At 39.4% G+C, this 24,977-nt stretch overlaps 2 protein-coding genes across 6 annotated transcripts; both read right to left on the minus strand.

The window, feature by feature from the left end:
- Positions 1–187: 187 nt before the first annotated feature.
- On the minus strand, positions 188–13,605 carry LOC120552411 (copine-3-like). 2 transcript variants are annotated; one of them, XM_039790475.1, is made up of 17 exons: positions 13,497–13,604; positions 12,360–12,552; positions 11,970–12,149; positions 11,675–11,749; positions 11,464–11,535; positions 10,757–10,837; positions 10,551–10,640; positions 7,957–8,055; positions 7,676–7,762; positions 6,460–6,519; positions 6,120–6,253; positions 5,303–5,357; positions 5,111–5,162; positions 4,702–4,835; positions 4,237–4,473; positions 4,021–4,135; positions 1,907–2,045 (listed from the first exon to the last, which is right to left on the minus strand). In XM_039790475.1, exons 2-16 carry the CDS (start codon positions 12,516–12,518, stop codon positions 4,025–4,027), a joined length of 1,626 nt encoding a protein of 541 aa, XP_039646409.1. In that variant the 5' UTR covers positions 12,519–12,552; positions 13,497–13,604; the 3' UTR covers positions 1,907–2,045; positions 4,021–4,024. The 2 variants fall into 2 exon arrangements, with proteins under 2 accessions (XP_039646408.1, XP_039646409.1); XM_039790474.1 differs by lacking the exon at positions 4,021–4,135 and having other exon boundaries at positions 188–2,045; positions 13,497–13,605.
- A 2,100-nt stretch (positions 13,606–15,705) lies between these two features.
- Positions 15,706–24,569, minus strand: LOC120552414 (copine-3-like). Of its 4 annotated transcripts, none has more exons than XM_039790482.1 (17): positions 24,254–24,569; positions 23,471–23,643; positions 23,079–23,258; positions 22,912–22,986; positions 22,433–22,504; positions 21,886–21,963; positions 21,712–21,801; positions 20,506–20,604; positions 20,228–20,311; positions 19,949–20,008; positions 19,547–19,680; positions 19,216–19,270; positions 17,750–17,801; positions 17,381–17,514; positions 16,663–16,896; positions 16,145–16,268; positions 15,706–15,821 (listed from the first exon to the last, which is right to left on the minus strand). In XM_039790482.1, exons 2-16 carry the CDS (start codon positions 23,627–23,629, stop codon positions 16,149–16,151), a joined length of 1,626 nt encoding a protein of 541 aa, XP_039646416.1. In that variant the 5' UTR covers positions 23,630–23,643; positions 24,254–24,569; the 3' UTR covers positions 15,706–15,821; positions 16,145–16,148. The 4 variants fall into 4 exon arrangements, with proteins under 4 accessions (XP_039646416.1, XP_039646417.1, XP_039646418.1 ...); XM_039790483.1 differs by having other exon boundaries at positions 24,159–24,254; XM_039790484.1 differs by lacking the exon at positions 24,254–24,569 and adding an exon at positions 24,082–24,102.
- Between the last annotated feature and the right edge of the window lie 408 nt (positions 24,570–24,977).

Consider the following 24,977-nt stretch of genomic DNA (forward strand, 5'->3'; position numbering starts at 1 on the left):
TTTGAAAAATGTATTAGGCCATTTCCATAACAGTCAGTACATTTTTACGACCTGCTCTTAAGACAGCGTGAACTTCTAGTGTGCATCGTTGTAAACATGCATTTTACCAAATGAAGCTTACTGATGATAATCGCTTCCAGGGATTCTCCTTATTTAACATTTTTAGCACCAAATAGTATATCAAATCAATAATATAACAATAAACTTTATTTATAAAGCACTTTTCAAAACAATGTTACAAAGTGGTTAAAGTAGTAAATGGTTGAACCAGGTTTAAAACAGTTCAGGACGTAGGCAAATAAAACCAGACATTTTAAGTAATACAAAAATTGCATTGAAAATTATAATGAAAAAAAGAATAACATATCCATATCCAATGATAATATAAGACAAATACAATAACAGAAATACACAAATAAGACAAGTAAAAAAATTAAACTTTGATTAAATTAGTAAAAGCTTTTTTGTTGAAAAATAATAATAAAAAATAAATAAATTGAGAAGGGATTTAATAGATGTCACTGATTGTGCAAGTCTCAGACCCTCAGGCAGGAACAAGGGCTGATAGGATCATGCCCGGGCAGCTGCATTTTGTCCCAGCTGTACTCTGTGGTCAGCAGCACTTCTTTAAAGGTCCCAGAGAGGCCGGAAATGCAAGCTGATGGCTTTTTTGCTCAAACCTTAATGCAATGAGTTACAGAGAGAAGAAATAAAAGCATAGCTTCTTGAGATCAGGCTGATAAAGAAACAATCTATTCTTTGAGAGGCTCCTTAGTTGATGGAAACATGACTGAATGTTTATCTTTTTTTCAAAAGAAAGGTCGCTGTCAAATACCATATCCAGGTTTCTGGCTGTAGGTTTGAAATTTGAAGACAAGAATCAAAGATGGTTTTGTAAAATAGGGTTGTACTTTGGGGGACCGAAGAGAATTATTTCCGATTTTGCTTTTATTTAACAGGAGAAGGGTTTGGGACATCCAGCACTTTATATCGGACAGTTTTCCCCCCAGTTTTTATTGGGACATACATTTACCATCTTGTGTCATCTGCATAACAATGGTACTGGAATTCGTGTTTGTTTATGATGTGTCCTAGGATGGAGCCTTGGGGAACACCACAGGTCAAAGAGACCAGTTATGAGGAGCCATTGTCCATTGCTACGCAGAAACACGTGTCTGATAAGTAAAATTGAAAACATTTTGGTGTAGTATGCCTCAAGGCGATCCAATACTGAGTGATCTACAGTGTCAAATGCAGAGCTCAAATCCAGAAGAATTGAAAATGAACAATCCTCAGTACTAGGACGTTCACGGAAACCTGATTGAATATTGTCTCAAATATTATACGTATTCAACTCTAAGTGAACAATATGGAACTGAATACATTTTTTTTTAAAGAAACTGACTAAAGTACAAAACCACAGCGGGGACACAGTGTACGTTTTTTTTTTTGTAAAATCTTCAAAAGGCATTTAGGCAAACTTATTAATCCATTATGTAAACATTAGTGAATTGTATCTGATATAGTCATTGCTTTGTCCAATGTCTATGATTTCAATAGAAATGTGTACAGCTTCATTTCCCAGGGACCAACAAACAAGTGGTCATTGTAATATGATAACATGCTGGAGGAAATATCAATATTAGCAGAACCATGTGCAGTCAAATCAAACTGTGCACCTAACAAACTGTTACCTAAAGTCTTAATAATCCTGGCACTTGAGTCACATAAAGTCATATGTTGGTGTCACATTAACTATCTACATGTTAGGATGTTTGACAATATCAGTATCCTATGGCTTTATACTATTGGTACATAGTATATATAAATTGTAGCATGGCAGCCAGAGTAGATGTTGCATGCTCATGCGGTATTCTGAGGAGAATCGTTGGTCCTCAGGATACATCACTGGAAGGGGCAGATGCTGAGAGGTCAGGGAGAGGTGTGTCGCTGTGAGGTGGACTTAAACTCATTTTACTGAAGAAGCTCACCACCTGACCTGGGACTTCTGCCAAGACGCTCTGAGCAAGCATTTCTTGTGGACACTAAAGAGGAGTAGAAAGAGACAGAATGATAAACATATACAACATTTACATGGTTACAGGCTTAATAAAAAAAAAGTTTGGCAGAAGATTGCTTAGAAGCCTTAGCTTTAAATGAAGTAAATATATCATTTAAAAAAAGAAGAAGCAGTTGGACTGCCAAATATCCTGCAAAAATGAGTTATGCTAATGAGGTCAGTGACTACACTAGATATAGATCATAAAAGTGTAATGTCAAAATACTTCCCACAACATATAAATGGTATTGGTATGTATTCTGATCTTTAAGTATTAAAGCAATAGTATGACATTCTGGGAAATTATGTTTTATTACTTTCTGGCAGAGAGTCAGATGAGAAGATCAACACTGCTCTCATATCTGAACACTAAATATACGTCCGGTTAGTTTAGCTTAACAAAAAGACAGAAAACAGGGTGAAACAGCTTGTATCTTAAATTTACCTGTTTGTTTAATCTGTACAAAAACGATTAAAAAAAAAATCGTATTTTTTTTAAAAACTAGGGGTGTTAAAGGGTAACTTTGGTTTTTCTCCACCTGGACCCTATTTTCCTATGTTTTTGTGGGAAAGTGACTGATGTGAACAACAATCTTTGAAATTGGTCCAGTATTGAACGAGAACGCTGTGACCCGGCTGCAATATAATCCTACGGGGCAAATGTGCATCGTCAATTTCATCACGTAAAAGTTCTGTTTTTGCCACTGACAGGCTCAGATTATTATTCTAAGTGTCTGACACCATTATGGAAAGGATCACTAGAGAGATATACCTTTTTTTAAAGAGTAAAATCTCTAATTTAACCAGAAACAGCTCAGGGATCGCTATCGTTAAACCCACCAGACTCCATGTAAATAATCAGTACTTTTAGCGTGTATAGAGCCATGTGAATGGGTGAATTAAGGGTTTATTTCAACCAAACCAGAGTGGTGATTGTTGGAACAGTCGACAGGAAGTGCTTGCAGGCCGGGTTGAAACTGTAAACAAAGAGGGAGGAAGACGAGGGGCTAAGGACTAGGCTAGAGCTAGTCTCGCTTTGCCAGACCTTCCTTTACAGCGCTGCGAAGGAGGGTCTGGCTAGTCCACACAGCATTCCGGGATGGAAGAAAAACATGCTTTGGTTTATTGCCATTTCTTTAAACCAATCACAATCGTCATGGGCGGCGCTAAGTTCGCACGGAGCCGCTGCAAAATAGCCTCGGGAAGGAACTTGTTTTGGTGGAACGTGTGTACATTCAAAAGTTGTTTTAGTCGTGCAACAGAAAACTCAGATTGGACAGATAGTCTAGCTAGCTCTCATAAATCCACCGGAATTTAAAATTCCAACACAAAGAAAGCGGAAGGTACCGGACATCGGCAAAAAGACGGCGGAATTTCCTGCGGCACGGGAGCAATCCCGGAAGTGGAACTTTGTGGATATAGACTAGGCTAAAGCTAATTCCTTATCAGCAATTACTACGCAGCAGTCTGTATTAGGCAATATCTAGGTTATCGGTAGGGGAAAAAAACAATTTGTGGAAGTTGTGAATTGATTCAGAATCTTAGAAGATAAGACTGGCAATTATTCTAATGGATTCTTTACAACACCCCTAGTGAAAACCACTATTTGCAGTTTTATGGAGCATTATGTGGCGGACTATATGTAGGCTCTGAGCAGTCTCCAGGACTCCACCAATAAATAGTCCTGCAAGTAATCCCACTGTAAAAGCATTCTTGAGTTAGAATTTTAAGCAGAGTATGTCCACGCCCTGACAGTCACACTCATATAGACCCACAGTACATGATGACATAATGTCTTATACACTGTGAATAGGAAAGGATATAAAAAAAAAAGAAAAAACAGGGTGGTGAATTAAGCCAACTAGGTTGCATAACTATGCTTCTACTGAAACGTATTCAGCTTTGGACAGATGCAGGGAAGAAGGGGAATGGGGTTAGTTAGGTGCTGGAGGTCCTCCTACATTTCTAGGAAGGAGTGGGTTCGCCTGGGGGCTTCAGGTCAAATAAATTGAAGAAGGAGGCCACTTGGTCAGGCAACTCTGCCAGTACGCTTTGGGCAAGGGCTGCAATGCCTGCCTGAAATAAGATGTTTAGACATTCAAATGTATGCAGTAATTAAGAAATGAATTTTAAAGAAACTTATGTCTAAAAACACTTTGCTTCATGATATAGCTTACATTCTGGAACTGCCTGAATGGCACGAACTGCACGATGTCCCGCAGGGCAGCCTCGCCTACAGCAGAGCGTAAAATTCCATCGTCTCCATCCAGGAACTCCATGGCACTGAAGTCCGCCCCCCCTACTCCAACAATGATGATGGACATGGGCAGACGAGAGGCGTTGACGATGGCACTGCGCGTCTGATCCATGTCTGTGATCACTCCGTCAGTGATGATCAGCAGAACAAAGTATTGCTGTAAAGCATTGACACAAGAGGGAACAACACAAGAAACAACATGAATTAAGTGGAAGTGGCTTTCACCTTCACTCACTCGTATTGTGTGGAAAAGAAGAACTGATTACTGAGATTATTTTGTCTCTGTTTGGTAGCTACTTTCAAGCCAAAACTACAGGAACAAACATTTGCGCACAACAGCAACAACTATACTACTTTGATTGATTTGAAACTTCCAGCAACTCACAGAGGCCGTCTTCTGCTGTAAGGCTTGTAGGCCAAAATTGGCTACGTGGTTGATGATTGGGGAAAAGTTTGTGGGACCGTAAAGCTTCACCTGGGGCAGGCACTGCTGGTAGGCTTGGACAACACCCTCTATACCTAAAACACACACACACACACACACACACACAGGTTAACAAAACTAAGTCTTACGGGACATTGAGCACCATTTTATACATATTTCCATGTAATTCAGCACAATTGCAAATTGACAGCCCTTTGCAACATGATGATCCATTTATAGGACAAACTGCTGAGCGATTCAAATTTCTGGTGAAATGTTGAAACAGAACAGCGAAATGTCCTACATGTCACGTTCTGTCTCATGAAACACTCACGGCAGTGAATTCACAGCAGCTTCAGTCTATTATTACCTGCACAAAACGGATTTGATGGGTTGAAGTTGATGGGAAACTCGTGGGAGACCTGCAAAACACAACCATTAATCTAGATCTTACAACTATTAATCTGAGTTGACCTTAGTTGCATCGATACATATCAATATCCAAGTATGTTTTGAACTAACTACCACAAATAATAACTAAATAAATAACACAAACAATCACCTGCCATGAAGGAGGAAGCTGGGCTCCGAATCCAAAAGCAGGGAACATCTTGTCACTACAGGAGGTGAAACCAAATAGGTGTTATTGTCAAAGTAAGTTTACACATACAAAGGATTCGACTGGAGCCCTTGTGAGGGACATAACGAGACATTTAAGGAAAGAGCTGCAGGCTCTAAATGACATTCCTGCTTCTCATAGTGAAATAGTCAATACATTTTCACATTGATTTCATCATTGAACATTAGAGAAGGAATTTGGTTGCGTGTTTTATAATATCCAATAGAACACAAACATTGAATGTCGGGACGTTAAAGCTATAGTGCGTAGTTTCTGTCTCCACCATGAGGAATTCTAAGTAATGACAACAAAACTGTCGGCGCGTCCACATTACACAAGCTTTCTGTGACCGTGCACCGCCCCCTCCTCCACCCAGTTACCAGTAGCCAAGGAGGACACGGAGGATTAAAAAAATATGATGGACTCTTCAGAAGAGGTCATTATCTTCACTCGAGTTTCTGCGCAGGAAACAGGATGCCACAATCTTCTGAACATAGTCATAGTGAGATATACAGAGAGAGTTGTGTGGAGCTGACAGTCTTAATTAGCTTTGTAGCAACTCATTTGGCAATGGCTTGAATGTAACGGACGTTCATTAATGTCAAAAAGTTACGCACTAAAGCTTTAAATATTCTAAATTGGTCTGTCTGACTAATCTGCACAGGGTAGAAAAAGAAAATGTTATGCCTAAATGATTTATGGTGTATTGTTAGTCTACTTTGATACCAAAATAATACTTAATGTGTAACAATCTATGCACCTGTCGTAGTCCTGGATGACATTACCCACTGCCCAGATAGCTGCCAGGTATTCATTATAGCCCTGAGGGTTGATGTAATGGAGGGACTGAGGGGAGCTTGGAGCCCCGTTGGAGCCTGTGAAATCAATAGCAATCTGGCCGGGATAAAAAAGGAGAATATCATTTAAGATAATGCTTTGCCAACATCATTATAAATGTTTCCTGAACACATTAAATCCTCAATATGTACTGTAATAAAAATAAATACATTGTAACATGTAAATATTAGAGATATTTTTCTTTGTTTCTTCAAAGATTCATTAAAAAAAGACGGAAGTTCACAAAAATGTGTAGTACTCACAGTGAAGTTAATCTGACAGCCGCCCATTATGTAATCCAGAAAGGTATATTCCTTCACTATCTGAAAGTAAGTATTGGTGACAGAAAAATATTTATTTGTTCAAAAGTAAGCAAGATAAAAACACTATATATATATATATATATATATATATATATATATATATATATATATATATATATATATATATATATCACACTCACGAGCAGGGGGACAAACGGGTTCGTTGTCCCGGGCCCAGTAGGGGGGCCCCAGAACTGGGCCCTCATTAAATTATGGAATAATTAAAAATCTTTTTTTAAATAGGCCTATTTGTGGAAAAAAATATGTAGCATAATATTTGAATTACATAAAAGCTTTTTATTTGTTCTCTTCCTAATTGTCCTGGAAATGGTGGTCAAGAACCCCACCCCCAACATAAAAATGGTTTGGCCACTGATCAAAATTTTATGTTGTCACTTGATTTGAAGTTCAGTACGCTCAAAATGTTTGGTCAGCACAAGTCCGGAGCTCGGAAAAGGAAAGAAAAGAGAAGAAGAAAATAGAGGCCTTAGAGATTTTCTAAACAAATATTTAAAAAAGGTGGTGACGGTGAAGCTGGAACTGTCAACGTAGAGCAAGGTAAGAAACAGCGCAGCCAACGTTTACGAGCCTTGTAACGTAACTTAACAGGCCAGCTCTAATGTTAACGTCCATTAGCTTGTGTAAAAGCCTGACACAACACGTTAACTTTGACAGGAACAGTTGAGTTTGGTAGCTCCGTCAGTAAGGATGAGACAGAGAGAGATCCAGCTGCAGTCAGGTGACAGAGAGCGTGATGCGGGAGGGGCCCGCTGCCTCGCAACGGAGGGACAGAGTCAGGCTACCCGTGAGAGAGAAGAGAGAGAGAGATAGAGAGAGTGATGCGGGAGGGGCTCGCTGCCCTGTCGGAGAGTCTGAGCAGGATGGATCAGAGACTGATTACACACTTAATTTCAGTGAGAGATGTGAGGAGAGGAAGAGCAAGGGAAAAGGAGAGATCTGGCCGCGAGGGGCCCATCTAAGATCTCGTCCCGGGCCCAGGCAAGACTGTCAGCTGGCCTGATATATATATACACATCTGTATACAATATTTTAGATAAGTCATCTGAACATCTCTAGATCTTGTAACTGTCTTCATGTGGAGTATGCATGTACTGAACAAAGAAAACAAATACAGAAATATATGAAACCACAGTACCTTGCATTTCTTTACAACGATAATACCAGAGTTTTTGTATCCTTTCTTCTTCTGTTTCTTCTTACTATTGGTGCATTCAAACTCAGCCTGAGAGGATCACAAACATACCACACAACTGTCAGACACAACTACTTTAGCTTGGAGAGAATCCCTTTTTGTTGTTGTTTATGCATCAGGAAAAATTCCAAAACTGACAAACGTGCACACACAGAGCGCGCGAGAGAGAGAGAGAGAGAGACAGAGAGAGAGAGAGAGAGAGAGAGAGAGAGAGAGAGGCTCACCGCATATGTTTGTGTTGCCTGCTGTATTTGGGAGAGTGTGGTCTCAAAGGATCCAATAAAGTCGTGAGATCCGCTGCTGTTGTAGTCATAACACTCTACCTGGGAAACGCGACAGTTAGGAGAAACAAGACAAATCCAGTCAATTCTTTTGAGCAAAACAAGATGTTTATATTTAACTGATAAACTATCATCAGTGTGTAATAAATCAAAGCAGATGGGACAAAAGCATGCTTTGGGATGTGAAGCTTCAAATGTGAGGCAACACGGTGATATAAAAAAAAATCTAATAACACACACACACACACACACACACAAGCCTCCTATTTGACAGAAGGGTAAAGGTCCTACTACCTCCCCCTATCTGCACACTGCAGCTACTGAGTGCCTTCAGTGTTGAGAGAACAGACAAAAGACAAAAGTCTAGACAGCGTATGGAGCAACCAGTACGGATTAGACAAGCTGTGTGATGCTACAGTCAATCTACAAGATGAATAGCTAAGAAAGCTCATGAATAACTATAAAAAGGGATCCATCTTAACGGAAAGCATCTACCTTTAGGGAAATTGTCCCATTGGTTGACTTACCTATTGATTCATATAATTACTTTTTTTTAATCAGGTAATTTAAATAAATATGCTGAGTGACAGTTAGGCCACTAGACACAGACAGAAAAATGTGTTCTTTTTCATCGTATGGCCTACAGATTTATAGATTCCGCATGTATTAACAATAAAATATATTTAACATTAAATACCTGATGGAGCCAGGTCTGTGATCAACAACACATTAGCATCACATATGAGGTTCATATACTATGTAAGCAAGGAAATTAGCAAGTTCGCAATACATTTTTGTTGTTTTGTATTTTATCATTATTTGTTAACTGACAAAAAAAACTACTAGACCTAACTGGATATCTTGACTTATATTTAAGCTTTACAAATACTTAAAGGACAAATCCGGCGCAAAATGAATCTAGGAGTTAATAACACATGTGTACCGAGTCGACCGTTATATATATGGATATGTTTTCATGGTAATCAAATGTGACCAGCGCAAACCGCTAATTAGCTTATAACACTAGTTGTCGGGGCACGGGTAAAGTAAAAAGAAATCGCTATTTCGATACCACTAACAACGCCATGCTCGAGCTACGTTACTGGTTACTGGTTGTACGGCGTTCGTCGTTCGACTGGTCATGACTGTTTTCCCAACATGGCACCTTTCTGTATATGTGAACGGTACTTTCTTTATAAACTATCTTTTTAATAAACTGTCTGTACACTTACAAAGTTCTCAATGCTTCGGTATACATGTAGGGACCCTCATTATGCTACCACGGAAGTGTGGTGCTATTTTGAGCCTTGTTAGTGGTATAGAAATAGTGATTTCTTTTTACTTTACCCTCTGCCCCAACGACTAGCTTTATAAGCTAATTAGCGGTTTGCGGTAAAACTGGTCACATTGGATTTGCATGAAAACAAATCCCAGAGAACAGTCGACTTTGTAACACATATGTTATTAACCCCTAGGTTCATTTTGCGCCGGATTTGTCCTTTAATCCATTTTGAATTAGTGATAGTGCCTCGCTGTGTCATCAAATTGTCAACATGGACCACTGAATAGTCAATGTTCAACCAGGGACACGGGATGATTGTGGTGACAATACTTTTATCATTTAACAGGTAAGTTGACCAGTGAGCCAAACTCCTCAAGTTGTTTGAAGTATTCCTTTAAGATAGATACAGATGCGTCAAGGACTTAGGCCCGTCCTATCACAGACACTGCATCCTTCACGTGAAGAGCACTCACGGTGGAGACAGTAAACTCACTTGCACTGTTGACTGGAAAGCATCTCTTCCTGACAAGTGTGCTTTTACAGGGTTAGAGGATGGAAACAAAACACAACATACATAAACTAATGCTAAAATACATGTCCTTATTTGTACCAAGATCATCAGACCCTTAGATATGCAAAAGAGGCAACCAATAAAACATAGGCAGGGTTCCCAATGTGGCCTTGATTTGGTCTTTCTGTGATTTTACATGACAAAATGAAAATGCTTCAGTGATCGAAAACGTTTTTTCGTTGTTGATGTTCAAGCAAAAAAAAAATCAACCTTGATTTTCACTGCAGCTGGGATAAAAAAAAAACTAAAAAAAAAACATCTTTCACATTCATGTATGAAACAAGAATCTGTAAAATACATTTGGTCTATTCTTTAAGCTGATCCTATTGGTGACATTCCCCTTATCAGTTTTTGCCAAATCTCACAGGCTTCTGCACATCACTTTTGCCTGGAAAAGAAAACAACTTCTCAAACAAATTCTAATGTATTCAGTAAAGCTAATAAATAAGAGACTGCCATTAGTAATTAGTAGCCTATAAACTTTTACATTCTAAAAATTTCATAAATTTCATATAAATGTACACGACTAAAGCCAGCATAACACTCCTCCCAATAGCAACCCTGCATATGAGAACATATTGTCTGTAAGAAGACAGACAGTAGAAAAAGGCTGCTGTGTCATCGGTCACAAAGCCATACATTCAATATGTGTGTGTGTGTGTGTGTGTGTGTGTGTGTGTGTACCTTTATCGATTTCTCGACGTCACCTCCACAGAGTGACTGCAGTGGGATTCGGAATGGTTTCCATACTGGGTTTAGGGTATTTTTGATCACCTGCATAACAGCACAGATTAAAAACACCTCTGACAGTTGTCATGCATGCAACTGTGAAAACTTCAATGTGTCGATACACATTCTAGTTATGAGAGTTAGGGTTAGTATATCCGTACCTCTGTCCTGTGAGCAAGCTGCCATCCAGTTTCTGTCGGCTTGTAAAATTCCAGGAACGGGTCGGATTTGCCAAAGAAATCCTGGAAATATGTAAGAAAATAATATGCAGCTGAATCAAATTAATTACTTACTACTGCTTAGTAATTAGGTCATGTCTTAGCATTTGCGGAATGAAAATTCCAAAGTGGTGAGCGGCAGCCTCGCCATAGATACCTAGGGCAGAGGTTATAATTTATAGTTCAACATCAGATTTCATGTGTTGATAGCAGCACTGCAACACTTGACGGATGAATAATAACCCTTTCAATCACTGTTCTATATCAAATGAGCTGAAGGTTAGCAATGGAATGGCTTTTCTAGATGTGTGTTACAAAAAAAGCAACAGATAACTGAGCCTTTTTTTCTCAACTTGCTTAATTTGCCTTCACTGTCAACAAACTTGTAGGAGAAAGCCCAAAAAAGCCAAGCTGACCAATCACAGGTCTTACAATCTCCACATGTTGTGGTTGAAGCTGCCGTAGCCCTGAAGTGTAGTTGTTTATGTAGTGAAAATAACAATTTAGAGAATACTTTTCTATTCATAAAAACTTATCTCTAGTAGCAAAGACCACAGCAACACTTCAGATTCTCTCCAGTAGGATCTTCTACAATATTTAATATTTCTGAATTCCTACAAATGATACAAATGTGCAGTAGCAATCAATACCTTTTTATCCAGTTTTCTACCTGCAACTTCAAAATCCACCACTCTGTTGTCTGTTCTTTCTTCGGCACATATCTACAAAACATGACACAGCATTGTGTTAAAAATGTCAAATAAGGTGCAAATACACCAAGGGACACAAGTACACTTAGAATCAAATACCCTTAATGCTCTACAGTAAACGTCATTGCCAATCTGAATGAAAGTGACTTACAGTGATGGTACCTTTCCCTGCAGGTTTCTTGTCCTTCATGACAAGTGGTCTTGTTAGTTTCCTTGAGGACACAACCTGGACAGAAAAACACTTCTCTGAACAACAGAGTTATCTTATTAATCACTGGAAATGCCACAGCCCCAACACCACTTCCAATGATAATTCTACAGAATAGGAAAATGACTTATATGTGTTCTTTTGATATGCTTAACCCGGATGAAGAGAACGAAGCATGCTGAAGAAGCATTTGTGATTGAATGACTATTTGTTAAAAAAAAAAAAAAAAGTGGCTAACCTGTCCCAAGGTACACTCCATTTCTCCCAGGAAGTCAGCATCTTGCAGACTGCAGTTGACGGTGTCAATGTCGTATATTTCAAACCTCAGCTTCTGCACCATCTCAAAGTAGTAGTCAACGACAAAAGTCTTGGAAAACTTGGGATTGAGGCAGTTCTCGATTTTCTCTGTCCGGCCAATCTAACACAAATACATGTTTCAGAGTCAAGGACTTTTCTTGTACATAATCAAACCCCCTTTGACTCACAGCAGCTACTGACATTTCCAAAGTGACAAAAAAACAGATGAGGTATCTCCCTTCAAAAATGTCTCTAAATACTGGAAATACTTCATTTTTTTGAATGAGGAGAATAATTCTGGCCTTGTAGATCAGCCTTTTGACCTACTAACCTCACACCAGTGAGGCCCTGAGCTGTTCATGAAGAGCACACACTGAGGGTCAGACTTTGAGAATGCATCCATGTCGAGCAGATTCTCACAGGTGATGCTCAGCGCCACCTTGGTCACACAGTCAGTGACCTTTGGCGCTGGGGTTCCAACTGCTGCCATCACAGCCTGGAGGACACACACTCACACACGCAAACTGACCAACAGAAACACAAATAAACAGTCATACAAAAACGGAAGGGAACATACACACACCCATAACATTCATCCAGGTTATGACTGAGCTATGACTATACTGAGAGCAGCAGCCATCTGCATTTTGTGAGAGTGAGACACTTGTTTCATCCTCTTGTTTATTTAGCAGACGTTATATTGTTTAGCCTTACAACATTAGCTACTTTTTGAGTTTTTACCTATCTTTTTTGTGTACAGTTTCCAAGGTTTGGCAGTTGACACGCCCTGATGGAGCCAAAATGTTGTTATACATGTGTTTATTAATATAAATGTATAGCGTGTAGAACACATAAGAGATCGTATGATTCGTTTTGTAAATTCGCAAACACATAATGTACTTACCGCCCCTTTAGTTTAAATAAAAATGTGACGTTAGGATTTTTATAACGCCAGTGCGCAGTGGTGACTACTGGGAGTTGCGATCCAGTAGATAAGAGTCATATGATCGTACCAACCCAACAAGCGTTAGCGGATGCCTGAATACATGTCGAAATCAAAGTAAAACATTCGCCCTTGTTTTATGCGGTCTGTCCCATAGATGTAGCTAGCTAGCTACATATGCTCTGTCCATTATAAATAGAATTGTCAACGCTAGTTACTTAACTTAAGGAGCATTACGTTACAGCGGCCGTCCCGAAAGACACTTCACACACGTTTATTGCTGTTAAAATAGATAAAGTGTAACTGGTAACTTGCGTGTAACGTGAACGAGTTGACAATGCCTATTTTGTTTCAGCAAACGTTAACGTTAAAGGCCAGATACGTAACGTAGCATGACGTAAAGTATCGTTACAATTTCAGTCCTTTAAGTAACATAGCAACGTTAGATAGTAAAACCGTTACATCTATATTTATTTTGGGAGCGAAAAAGACACAATGTAAAAATGTGTCTTTATTTTGTCTTACCTTGTTAGCTAACTTAGCTAGCTGTGTGTGCTGTGGTTTGGTGTTTGTAGGGTTGACAGAAGAGCTGGCAAGCTAAGTGGGCGGTGCCTTGTGTACTGTTTCCAGTAAAGAGACACCCGCTGCAGACAAGAGCAAGAGAGCACTTATTTTGGAGGTTTTAACCATAGTAAAGCTTGTCAAAAAAGTCTAAATTACATCATTCGGTTTATAAAATGGTCATAAACACATCTTCAGAGAAGTGGACATTTGATTTAATATTACAAATGTGCAGAGACTGTGTGGTTTCACTTTGAGAAAGTCATGCGGTGAACCCAAAGGCCTAATTTTCCCAGTCATACCTTGATTTTACTATCTATGAGTCATACAGAATTACCTGGATATGAAGACCAGTCAAAGCTGTGATAATGTCAGACAAAAAGGGCGCTCCACAGACCATAAGATGCCCCACATAAAAAATGAGCACCAAGAGGAGAACTGTTTTTTTAAATTTATTTTTTTATTATTTTTATTATCAGAATCTGAAAAGATTTATTGCCAGGTAAGCAGTACTTATTTGGAATTTGCTTTGGTTTGGTGCATACATATAAACATATTTTAACATTAATATGAAATAAACAAACAATAAATACAGAAACAAATAACATTGATTATCTTTCTTGATTTCTTCCTGCCAGCCATCAACTTGTACCCCCAACCATCTTGGTATAACAATCCAAAGACTACAGATACAAATTAATTCAATAGTAGTAGACTATGTCGTTTTAAATAACATTTGAATAGTGTGTAATATATTCCGTTAGACAGCTATTTGACCTAAATAAAGCTTACTGGACTGTGATGTTATGTCTACTAGCTGCAACAATCATATTGATAATAGTGTTCCATTATTAAGAGAGCTCACAGTGGAATGTTTTTCCTAAGGCAGTTAACCAAACTGAACGTCTCCAGCTCTGTTGGGTCTAGGTTTTACAGAGCCACTGTGGAAAGCCTTCTGTCAACATCCATTACTGTATGATTTGCCTCAGCATCAGCCCAGGCGAAGAACAGACTGCAGCACATTGTGCGAACAGCAGAGAGGCTGACTGGACAGAGGCAGCTGTCAATCAGTGACCTGTATGAGGCCAGAGTCAGGAAGAGGGCAGCTAAAATTGCTGCTGATCAGTCCCATCCAGCAGGTGACATTTTTAGGCTGCTTCCCTCAGGAAGAAGGTACAGTGCGATGAGGACAAGGACCTCATTCCAAGAGCCATTTCCCTCCTGAATAGCTGATCCACTGCCCCCCCCTCACTATTATATCTTTGTACCATTTTATCTATTTAATTGTTTGAAGCACGCTTTATGCAGCTATACGCATATACTGTTTGTTGTCGAGCTTCTGTGTTACTTATTGCCATGTAAAATTCCTGTGTGATGCATTTGGCGAATTAAGTGATTCTGATCTGATCTAATTGTTGGGGGGGGCAATCATATATCGTGCCCACCTTCTAGCCCCGCCCCTGCCTGTCGGTATATGAGCTAATTACCGCAATCACAGATGTTAGAAAGGGGGAATCACAGGTGAGCGGCGAGAGGGAATTAGGATCTGGAAGTCATGTGTGCGTGTGATAGTCTACATGGTTTTTGGTATAGTCTGCTCGTTTTTAACTTTTTCATTTGGCACACTCGGTTTTGTAGGCGTTGTTGAACTTATTCAACAATAAAGTGTTAGACTCAGACGTCTTGGCGGACCTCATCATTTGCACCATTAGAGTTGGAAATGTCTTCAAATTCCCTCCAGTGGCATTTTTTGTTATTACATTGCCACAACAAGTTCAGTGTCTTTGTGGTGAACATACATTAGTTGACAGCATTGATGCTATAGTGAAAAAATATATATTTACACTTTTTAGAACTGCTTACACACGTTCCCTAAAATGTAACATCTGCCAAAAACCCACAGTATCAGGGAAAAGCTCAAACTTGGTACTAAATTAAACATCACGTTAAAAATTACATAATCTTATAGATAAATTAAATTTTGGACAAATGTACAGAAGCAACCAGGACTTGTCAACAAGTTCTGAAAAAACAGTGTCACATCAGGGTGATGGTGTTGACACAACATGTAAGAAATGTTTAAAAAAAAGATATGCACATCCCCATGCCAAATAGGATGGGTGCTGGATCAAAGACATATAATTTAAATAAATAGATCCTCAAACCAAATAGCTCCCGTTAGAAGGATTTTTAATGCTGTGAAACATTTCGAGCACCATGCTCTTCCTCAGACTTCTCGCTGACACAACTGGTCCAACGCCCGACTACGACCCTTTCCCAGCTCACTGCCTGGACAGACAGAAAACACCACAGATTAAGACACAGAATTCATCTCTAAGAAATATGGATTACAGCGTAGAGAGATTGTGCAAAGAAACAAGAAAGTAATACAGGGGAAAAGAAAGAGAAATAATGACATTTATTCAACAAAGCCATACCACGTATCAAGTGTTCCATTTGCAGTGTTACATGCATTATGCAAACTACCATTATCTCAACCACATTAATTTCTTGGCATTTATCCGCGCCATTTAATACACTCAATGCAGAAAGAGGGTGCGGGAGATGCAGACAAGTACTAAGTGTGAGGTATTTGGGTTGATTTAACCAACCTTTCTAGGACGGGTCAGAAACACTGAATATATTAGGGGGTTTCAGCTTGTAAGATTTGAAGAAGGAGGCCACTTGATCAGGCAGCTCCGCCAGGACACTCTGGCCAAGGGCCACGCTGTTTCCCTGCAATGGCAATGTTACAAGAATTATAGGTAGTCTTAGCCATGTGGGACCATGCTTGCTAACATTAAAGTGTGCATGTGTCTGTGCTATTGACAGCTCATTCTGATCAATGAAATCAAAGGAAGCCTAAGAGAGAAGGCAGGTGGGCTGGGTAGTGTTACATTAATGTGAAGAGCAATTAGCTGGGAGGGGCAGTGGGAGCCACTGCCAAACACAATAATAACATCAACCTGAATAGTGAAATGTGTGATTTTATACATGTATTGCATCTACTTCCAAATCAGTAAACACGTTATACTAGGTAATATTGAATTATAAAATATGCTCTAATTACAAATAATTACAAATATAATAACTCTACTATTGCAGCATATCGGTATGGGCTGCTTCTTACTTGGAAATCTCTGAAGGGCACAAACTGGACGATGTCTCTTGAAGCAACATCGCCCCTGGCTGAACACAGCAATTTGCCATCACTATCAAGGGCCTCCATTTCGCTGAAGTCTGCCCCGCCCACACCCACTATAATGATAGACATGGGCAGACGCGAGGCCTCCACAATAGCAGTGCATGTCTGATCCATGTCTGTGATCACTCCATCTGTGATGATGAGCAGCACAAAGTATTGCTACAGATGGAGAGAGAAAATAAATTAGACAACGTCCGATACAAAGAATACATTCATTAGGTATTACAATATTATCTTATTCCTAGGTTGTTTTATTCAGATCTTATATCATCGTTTTAAATTTCCAGTTTGTTCGGCTTGCCACTGAACTCTTAAAACACATTTCATGCATTACAAAATACTGCTTGAAAAAAAAAAAGTTTATTACTGAGAGAGAGATCAGGAGAGATCAAATTATGCTAGATCTAAAAAGCATGCTTCAGTGCTAATACAGGGAACAAACTGTCTGATACCATGTGAAAAAGGCAAGTTAACAGGTATTACCTATCCATTTTCAAGATTGTTAGTTTTTCTATCAGCGAAGCTTGCTCTCAAAATGGAATCTATTGAACAAATATTTGATTGGAACAGAGTCCTGAGATTTCACATTGACCAAAGTATTTAAACTATTTTTCTTTTGAGAAAAAAGAATTTGGCTACTTACTGAGGCCATATTCTGCCGAAGAGCTTGTCTGGCGAAGTAGGCTACATGGTTGATAATCGGAGAGAAGTTGGTGGGGCCCCAGAGCTTCAACTGGGGTAGACAGTGCCGGTAGGCCTGCACCACACCCTCTATGCCTGTCACTCACACACACACACACACACACACACACACACACACACACACACACACACACACACACACACACACACACACACACACACACACACACACACACACACACACACACACACACACACACACACACACACACACACACACACACAAATGAGAATAAGGTAGCTCCAATGCCACATAACTGAACAACTTTTAACAACCAAACACAATCTTCTGACATAAGGTTTGACTTACCGGCGCAGAATGGATTTGCTGGATTGAAATTGATAGGAAATTCATGGGAAACCTGTAAGCATGATTCATAGATAGACAGCCCATGACCATTTTACACCAACTTTTGGATGTAATGTATTAATGGAACAAGTGAGAAAAAACAGTCACAATATTCCTGTGTCCTTTAATATTCATTTTGTAAGAAACCTGTAGTCTTACCTACTGTATAAAAATGATTTCACGTCTGACACAGCTAAAATCACAAAGACAGCAATAATTGTGAGCTGTTATGAAAGTACAATGCACTGCCAGCCAGGTAAGTCTGCGTGTCGATAGTATGAGTGTAACCTGATTGAGTCATTTAAAAAGGTACAATATGTAACATTTCTGCATTAAAATGTTTACAAACGACCATACCTATGTTATATGTTTTGTTGAGTTGTGTACTTACACTACCCCAAATGTTTCCACCAATTTTCAAACCCAGAGAAATCTCAAATTTTATTTCTGACACGGGACGTTTCATTTGGTCGCCTGTCAGTGGCGTCATACAACGTTTGACCTCTCTAGTTCCGTCAAAGCGGGCACCCAGGTGATATGTTCGAGAGTAATTGTAAACCATATAATGTGACAGAAAGAATAATACTCAGTAATGTAATACTGCTTTTTTCTGGCATACGGCATCATTTTGTCATTGATTACATGCCATTTACAACACAGTAATACAGCAGTGACCTTATTTATTGATACATTTCAATATCAATCCAGCTTAACGTTACTACAATGAGCTGGTTGACAAGTAGCTAGCTAATGCTAATGCTTTGAGGGTAATGTTATAGGGTTACAGCGTCATTATACACGCTAATAAAGTTATTTTTAGTATGATTGTTTTGACCATAGACATGTAACTATACTGTATATGTCTATGGTTTTGACCACGGTTAACAGCACTGGGCTAACCCACAAATAAGTTCACCAGTAACGTTAGCTGTATAGATAGACAACAACTCTAATACTAATTTAGCCAGCTAGCACACGGTCTGCCTCACTACCCCGACGCAAAGAGACTTCAGTCGGGATGAGACGTGAAATATATTGTGATGGTGTGATTAGCTGCTGGCTAATGTTAGCTTGCTTGCTCACTAGCTAGCTAACTGGTCAGCTACCAATGCAAATCAAATCAAGAAAAACATAATTATGTTGGAGAAACTGCAGCTATTTTATTAGAATGACATGAATAAACTTGAATGGGTAAACTCGTCTGTGAACAGATGCATTCTAATCGGTGACGGTGTTTAACAATAAAAACTACAACTCCCATAATTCCACGCAACTTCCCAACGTCATCAAAAGTCTGTGTTTACCATCCATTGTTTTGATTAAGACCCTTAGCGGCAGAAAGCAGAAACATATAGTATGTTTAAATGTCTAATGTCTAGTCTCTCTAATGACAGGATTTTAAAGTTTTTTTTAGGATGTTTTTATACCTGCCAAGAGGGAGGGACCTGGGCTCCAAAACCAAAGACAGGAAACATCTTGTTACTACATAGAAAGACAGAAAGAATACATGTATAGGAATAACATTAATTAATAACACACATTATACTGGGCCCATCAGTCAAGAGAGTGTGATCACTGTAAGCAAGCAAACATTATCATACAGATGTTTCCAAATCAGAAGTTAGAAAATGGCAAGTTACATCTTACTGGCTTAACTCTTGCTTGGCTTTGCTTCAACATATTTTGTAAGCTCTGCAAAAGTCACGGAGAGAATTAATGAGGTAGTACGGTAACGTAGGACAAAGCAGTGTAGTTTACCTGTCATAGTCCTGGATGATATTACCCACTGCCCAGATGGCTGTCAGGTATTCATTATAGCCTTCAGGGTTGATGTAATGGAGGGACTGGGGAGAGCTGGGATGCCCGTTAGAGCCCGTGAAGTCGATGGCGATCTGGCCAGGGTCCGAGAGAGGATAAGGATCAAGATATGAGGAGCTGCTTGCTCAGTGACCAAATGTCAATAAGAGATATGTAGCACAGTATATACCGGTACTATGATTCTGCGAGGGTCATAGAGGCACAACACTTGGATATCATTTTGGGCTCATTAAAAAAAAAATCTAATCAAATAAAACAATAAATTTTACTTATAAGACAATGTGAACATAATTAAAAGTATATAAAGTAATAACATCTTGGGTCTGACATTTCCAAACTCACAGTGAAGTTGATTTGACAACCCCCCATTATATAATCCAGAAAGGTATACTCCTTCACCACCTGAAAGGGTAAACATTGTGTTAACTGTTTGCAGCAGTACACAATGTGCTGTGATGCAATCAAATCAGTAAGAGTGGTAACCTATTATTTATGTTTCTGGTTGTCTTAAAAATGCATGTTCTAATTATGAATGAGAAGATGCGGTTGCTCAGCGAGAGAAAATATACTAAAAATGAAGGTAGAGTTAGATTTGAAATGTCCTAATTTATAAATGATTACCTGGCAGTTCTTGATGCAAATGACCCCAGAGTTTTTATAGTTTCTCTTCTTTAACTTTTTTGGGGAAATGCACTCAAATTCAGCCTGCAGGTGAGAACATGAATCATATTTATGCCAGTTAAAATAACAGGCCTTTTATTGGTAGTGCTGGAATCTCTCTCTCTCTCACACACACACACACACACACACACACACACACACACACACACACACACACACACACACACACACGCACACACACACACACACACACACACACACACACACACACAACCCACCGGGGAAATGTGTGTTCCCATTTGCATCTCCGCAAGTGTGGCTTTAAAGCTCCCAATAAGGTCATGGGAGCCGCTGACATGGTGATCAAAACAATCAACCTGCAGACAAACGGAAAGATTTTCTGTAGTGGTTGACAAAATAAATAACCTTTGTCCTCTTTAGTCATACGTTTCCATTTTAATTAAAAAAAAGTGCAAATGTTTGTTTTGTCGACATGTAAACATTTTTGAAATTGGATGTAGATAGCGTGTCTTTTTTTAGACTACTAAGGAAAATAGACCTATACTACAATGGCAAGATGTAATATAAACATAATTAAAACATACAGTATTCACCATTTGTGGTCAGCGAGGAAGCTTCATCATATTTTCAGTGCACTCTACGGGTGTTAATCTTCACTGATGTTACGATTTGATTCGATTACGATTATCCTGTCTACCATTCGAATCGATTCGATATCACGATGCATCATGATGCGTCACCTCCTCAATACTATATATTGCTACACATGGTTTTTATTTACAAATTCAAGCAGCCAGATATATGTGAACTCCCCTTTTTATTGGATCTGCTCTTAAAAAAAGACACTTCCTGAATGTACCGGAGTCTGAACACAGCAGACAAAATGCAAAAACTAAAAAAAGCAGCGACCGGAAAATCAACAAGTAACATCAGTAGGCACTAATCCTTTATGGTCTATCGATGCAGAATTGTCCAGGTCCGCATCGCGATGCATCGATGCAATGATTAATTTGAACACCCCTAGTGCACACTTGGTCCAATACCAGTCTAACCCTACAATAAATTTAAAAAACGTCACACCTCACATGCACAAATAACCAATCACATTTCACCCTTAGTTATCAACGCAAATACAGTAAATTCAATGGAAGTAACTCAAGTGACTAAAAAGAACATAGCAAAAATGCACACCTTCAGGTGGGGATGTCAAGAATCGTGCATAAATACACACATCACTTTTCCAGCTGGGTCGCAGCATGTTTTTAAGTTTGGAAGCATTGTAAGATGAAAAGAAAATGCAATTACAAGATGAATCATTAGTATGTTAGAGTAACATGGTCAATCAAGCAGATCTAAACAATTAAAGGGACTAAATAAAATCTACTGTTAAGGGAACAGGTATGGGCTACATTTTACAGGGCTAACACACTGAGACAAATAACTAAAATGGTAAACAAAATTACCTTTATAGGTCTCTCCACATCTCCTCCACAGAGAGATTGCAATGAGATGTGGAAGGGTCTCCATATTGGGTTAAGGTTGTCCTTTACCACCTGTATAAATGGGTTACGATGAGCCACAAGTCAAATAATAATTCTGTGCAAGCAGAGGAATGAGCTGTTGGTACATATGTGTACCTCTGTTCTGTGAGCCAGCTGCCATCCAGTTTCTGTATGCTTGTAGAATTCCAGGAAAGGGTCGGACCACCACAAAAACTTCAAGATATTTCAAGTAAATCAAAAGGCAGTTGAAATAATAAAGAACCCAAATGTCAGACTTAACTCATTAAAGCTATAGTGCGTAGTTTCTGTCGCCCCCATGAGGAACTCTAAGTAACGACAACAAAACTTCCGGCAAGTCCACATGAGACAAGCCTTCCGTGACCGTCCTGCCACCCAAACCCTCCCTCCCGCTAGTAACCAAGGAGGACACGTAGAATAAAAAAAACATGATGGACTCTTCAGAAAATATAATTATCTTCACTTGAGTTTCTGCGAGCGAAAGGTGCCGGACGCCACAATCTTCTGAACATAACCATACTCAGAAATACAGACAGATCTGAGCTATCAGAGCTGATAGTCTTAATTAACTTTGTAGTGTCTCATTTGGCAATGGCTTGAATGTAACAGACGTTCATGACTATCAAAAAGATACGCACTAAAGCTTTAAAGTGATCTTCATTACCTTTTTGTCCAGCCTGCGGGCTGACACCTCAAAGTTTACCACTCTGTTATCTGTTATTTCTTCAGCACAGATCTATTTGAAAAAAAGAAAAGAAATCAAAACTCTTGGACAGTGACAGAACTCTTTTTTTTTTATTTCTTGGTCTTTTTAAACCCAGAAATTGTGTAAGTTTACATTAGCTGAGCAGTGATGTTGTATTGTATTGTATTTCTTTTCTATTGTACTAAAGAGTAAGAAGCAATCAATCAAAGGTCACTATAACCAACAAAAGATGCAGATATATAATTGTCTAATCCCAGAATGATTGTGGTATTTTTAATAACTATCTGGTGAAGTGATTTCCTTTAACAAACACAACTAGGATCCTTGAGTCACGGCTGTCTGAGCACATTGCAGCTTTTCTGTCCAGATTGTCTATGGCCACAAAGAGAGTGCCTCAATCACAGCTGATGAGAACAAATGGGAAAAAGTCCACTCACTGTGATGGTCCCATGACCTGCAGGCCTCTTGTCCTCCAGCAATAAAGATTGAGTTATCTGCCTGCTAGAAACAATCTGACCACAAAATACTGGCAGTGTCACAGAACAATGAAAAAGTGGCGAAAAGCCCAACGTTTTCTCTTATAACTGTACAAAGTGAAGCTCACCTGGCCCAGGGTACATTCAAGCTCCCCCAGAAAATCATCATCACTCAGGTCATAGGTGGTATTGTCAATATCATACACGCAAAACTTCAGCCTCTGCACCACCTCGAAATAGTAGTCAATCACAAACTTCTTGGCAAACTTTGGATTCAGGCAGTTCAGGATCATCTCTGTGCGTCCAAACTTCACAAAGAAGGAACATACAGTATTTATAATCTAAGATGTCAGATCAGAAGCCAAATACATCCATTGAAATCTATAACAGTCACATCATCAGCTACCCTGCCAACAATGCATACAGGTATGTCTGTTAGATTTAAGGTTTATATAGATTGCTTATTCAAAATAAGGCCTAACTCATATACATAGCCACCCACCCATGACGTAATACAGACCTCATGCCAGCGGGAGCCTGAAGTGTTGATGTACAAGGCACACAGAGGGTCAGACTTAGACAAGATGTCCATGTCCATGAGGTTCTCACAGGAGATGGTCAGCTCCACCTTGGTGGCCAAATGGGTGGCCCCTGGCACTGGGGCCCCACCTGAGGCCATGGCAGCTGGTAATACTAAGATGATCAAACAGATTCACCACAGATAATCAACAAATATCGTCAGAAGTGAGAGTGACTAAGTAGTCTGAATTACTCGACCTAATTTTGAGGTATTTGTACATTACTTAAATATTCCCATTGTCTGCTAGTTTATACTTCTAATCCACTACATTTCAGAAGGAAATATTGTACTTTTTGTACTTCATTGACAGGAGCTACTCAGCTTTTAATAACTGCTTTAGCTAACTGATACTTAAAATGGTGTTACTTTACTTTTACTCAACTCGTGACCTGTGACAGAGTATTTTTACTAGTGGTTATGGTAACGTTACTTTAAAATAATGGTAAGTAGCTAATCTGAGTACTATTTTACCACTGGATATTGTACAGACAGCTTAAAATAAAAAACGTAAATAAGGACAACAATAATTAGCTACGGATTATTATTTGTACCGTTATATGAGCTAACCCCAGTTTTAGCTGATCGTTGACATGCAGGCAGTGCCTTAAGTGGGTGTGTCGATACCTACCTAGAGCACCAAAACTAATACCAATTTATACAGTCTCCTCCTAAGTTACACAGCATTTCCTCATATCAGTTGAAAGCTTACTCAGACTTATTTACCTGTTGAGTTTTTGAAAAATATACAATTTTGCCTGCCTCTGGTTATACATGAATGCGTCACGTTTAACGGTTATCTGACAAGAACAGCTGAGCAACCTGGGGGTGGAGCCGAGTCTCAGCTAGCTAGCTAAGCTAACAGTTAGTGACGTTAGCAACCTCACGTCTTCTGGTCGCATTAGTCGTCCATTCCAATTCGCAACTAATTTCTGTGTCTGGTATATTTGTACTAAAATGTAACGAAACTTTGTAGTGTCACTGCGGATCAATAAACATGGTAAAATTACGACGGAACTCTCAAAAGTTTTGGTTGTTTCTTGTCGACTACGTTACATCAAAGGGACAGACTTCTCCGGGGTGCGATATTACGAATCCCACTATGGCCACGCCAAGACCCGCCCTTCAATAGCCTTCACACACTACTATTGGCCAGGCGTCCATGCTTACATGTACAGTTCCTATCCCCTGACCAATCCCCTAACCCTAACCACTCGAGGTGAAATGCCTAACCCCAACCAATCGAGCTGCTTCGCAGGGCAGGGCTTGGCGTGGCAATAGTGGGATTCGTAATTTTGCCTCCGGGGTGCATTGACGGGTTGCATGTAAAACTAAAACCGCCGTATTGTCTGGTTAACAGGGATACATTAATTCATAACATACAGAAACAGTAGTGAACTTGGATGTATTAAGAGAACGGTGGTAACGTGAAATGTTGCACGCTGCGGTT

This window comes from Perca fluviatilis, chromosome 22 (assembly GCF_010015445.1).
Source record: "Perca fluviatilis chromosome 22, GENO_Pfluv_1.0, whole genome shotgun sequence".
In the NCBI taxonomy this organism is placed as follows: Eukaryota; Metazoa; Chordata; class Actinopteri; order Perciformes; family Percidae; genus Perca; species Perca fluviatilis.

What these genes read in the sequence shown, in the direction of transcription:
- LOC120552411 (XM_039790474.1), bottom strand. Translation starts at nt 12,518, where the DNA reads ATGGCAGCAGTTGGAACCCCAGCGCCAAAGGTCACTGACTGTGTGACC. An exon ending in GTAGAAAACTGGATAAAAAG is followed by an intron (nt 10,838 to 11,463) that starts GTATTGATTGCT and finishes ACATATTTCCAG; the next exon opens with GATTTCTTTGGCAAATCCGA. An exon ending in AGCTTGCTCACAGGACAGAG is followed by an intron (nt 10,641 to 10,756) that starts GTACGGATATAC and finishes GCTGTTATGCAG; the next exon opens with GTGATCAAAAATACCCTAAA.
- LOC120552414 (XM_039790482.1), bottom strand. Translation starts at nt 23,629, where the DNA reads ATGGCCTCAGGTGGGGCCCCAGTGCCAGGGGCCACCCATTTGGCCACC. An exon ending in CCCGCAGGCTGGACAAAAAG is followed by an intron (nt 21,964 to 22,432) that starts GTAATGAAGATC and finishes AATATCTTGAAG; the next exon opens with TTTTTGTGGTGGTCCGACCC. An exon ending in TGCCCTTCAGAGATTTCCAA is followed by an intron (nt 16,269 to 16,662) that starts GTAAGAAGCAGC and finishes TTGCCATTGCAG; the next exon opens with GGAAACAGCGTGGCCCTTGG.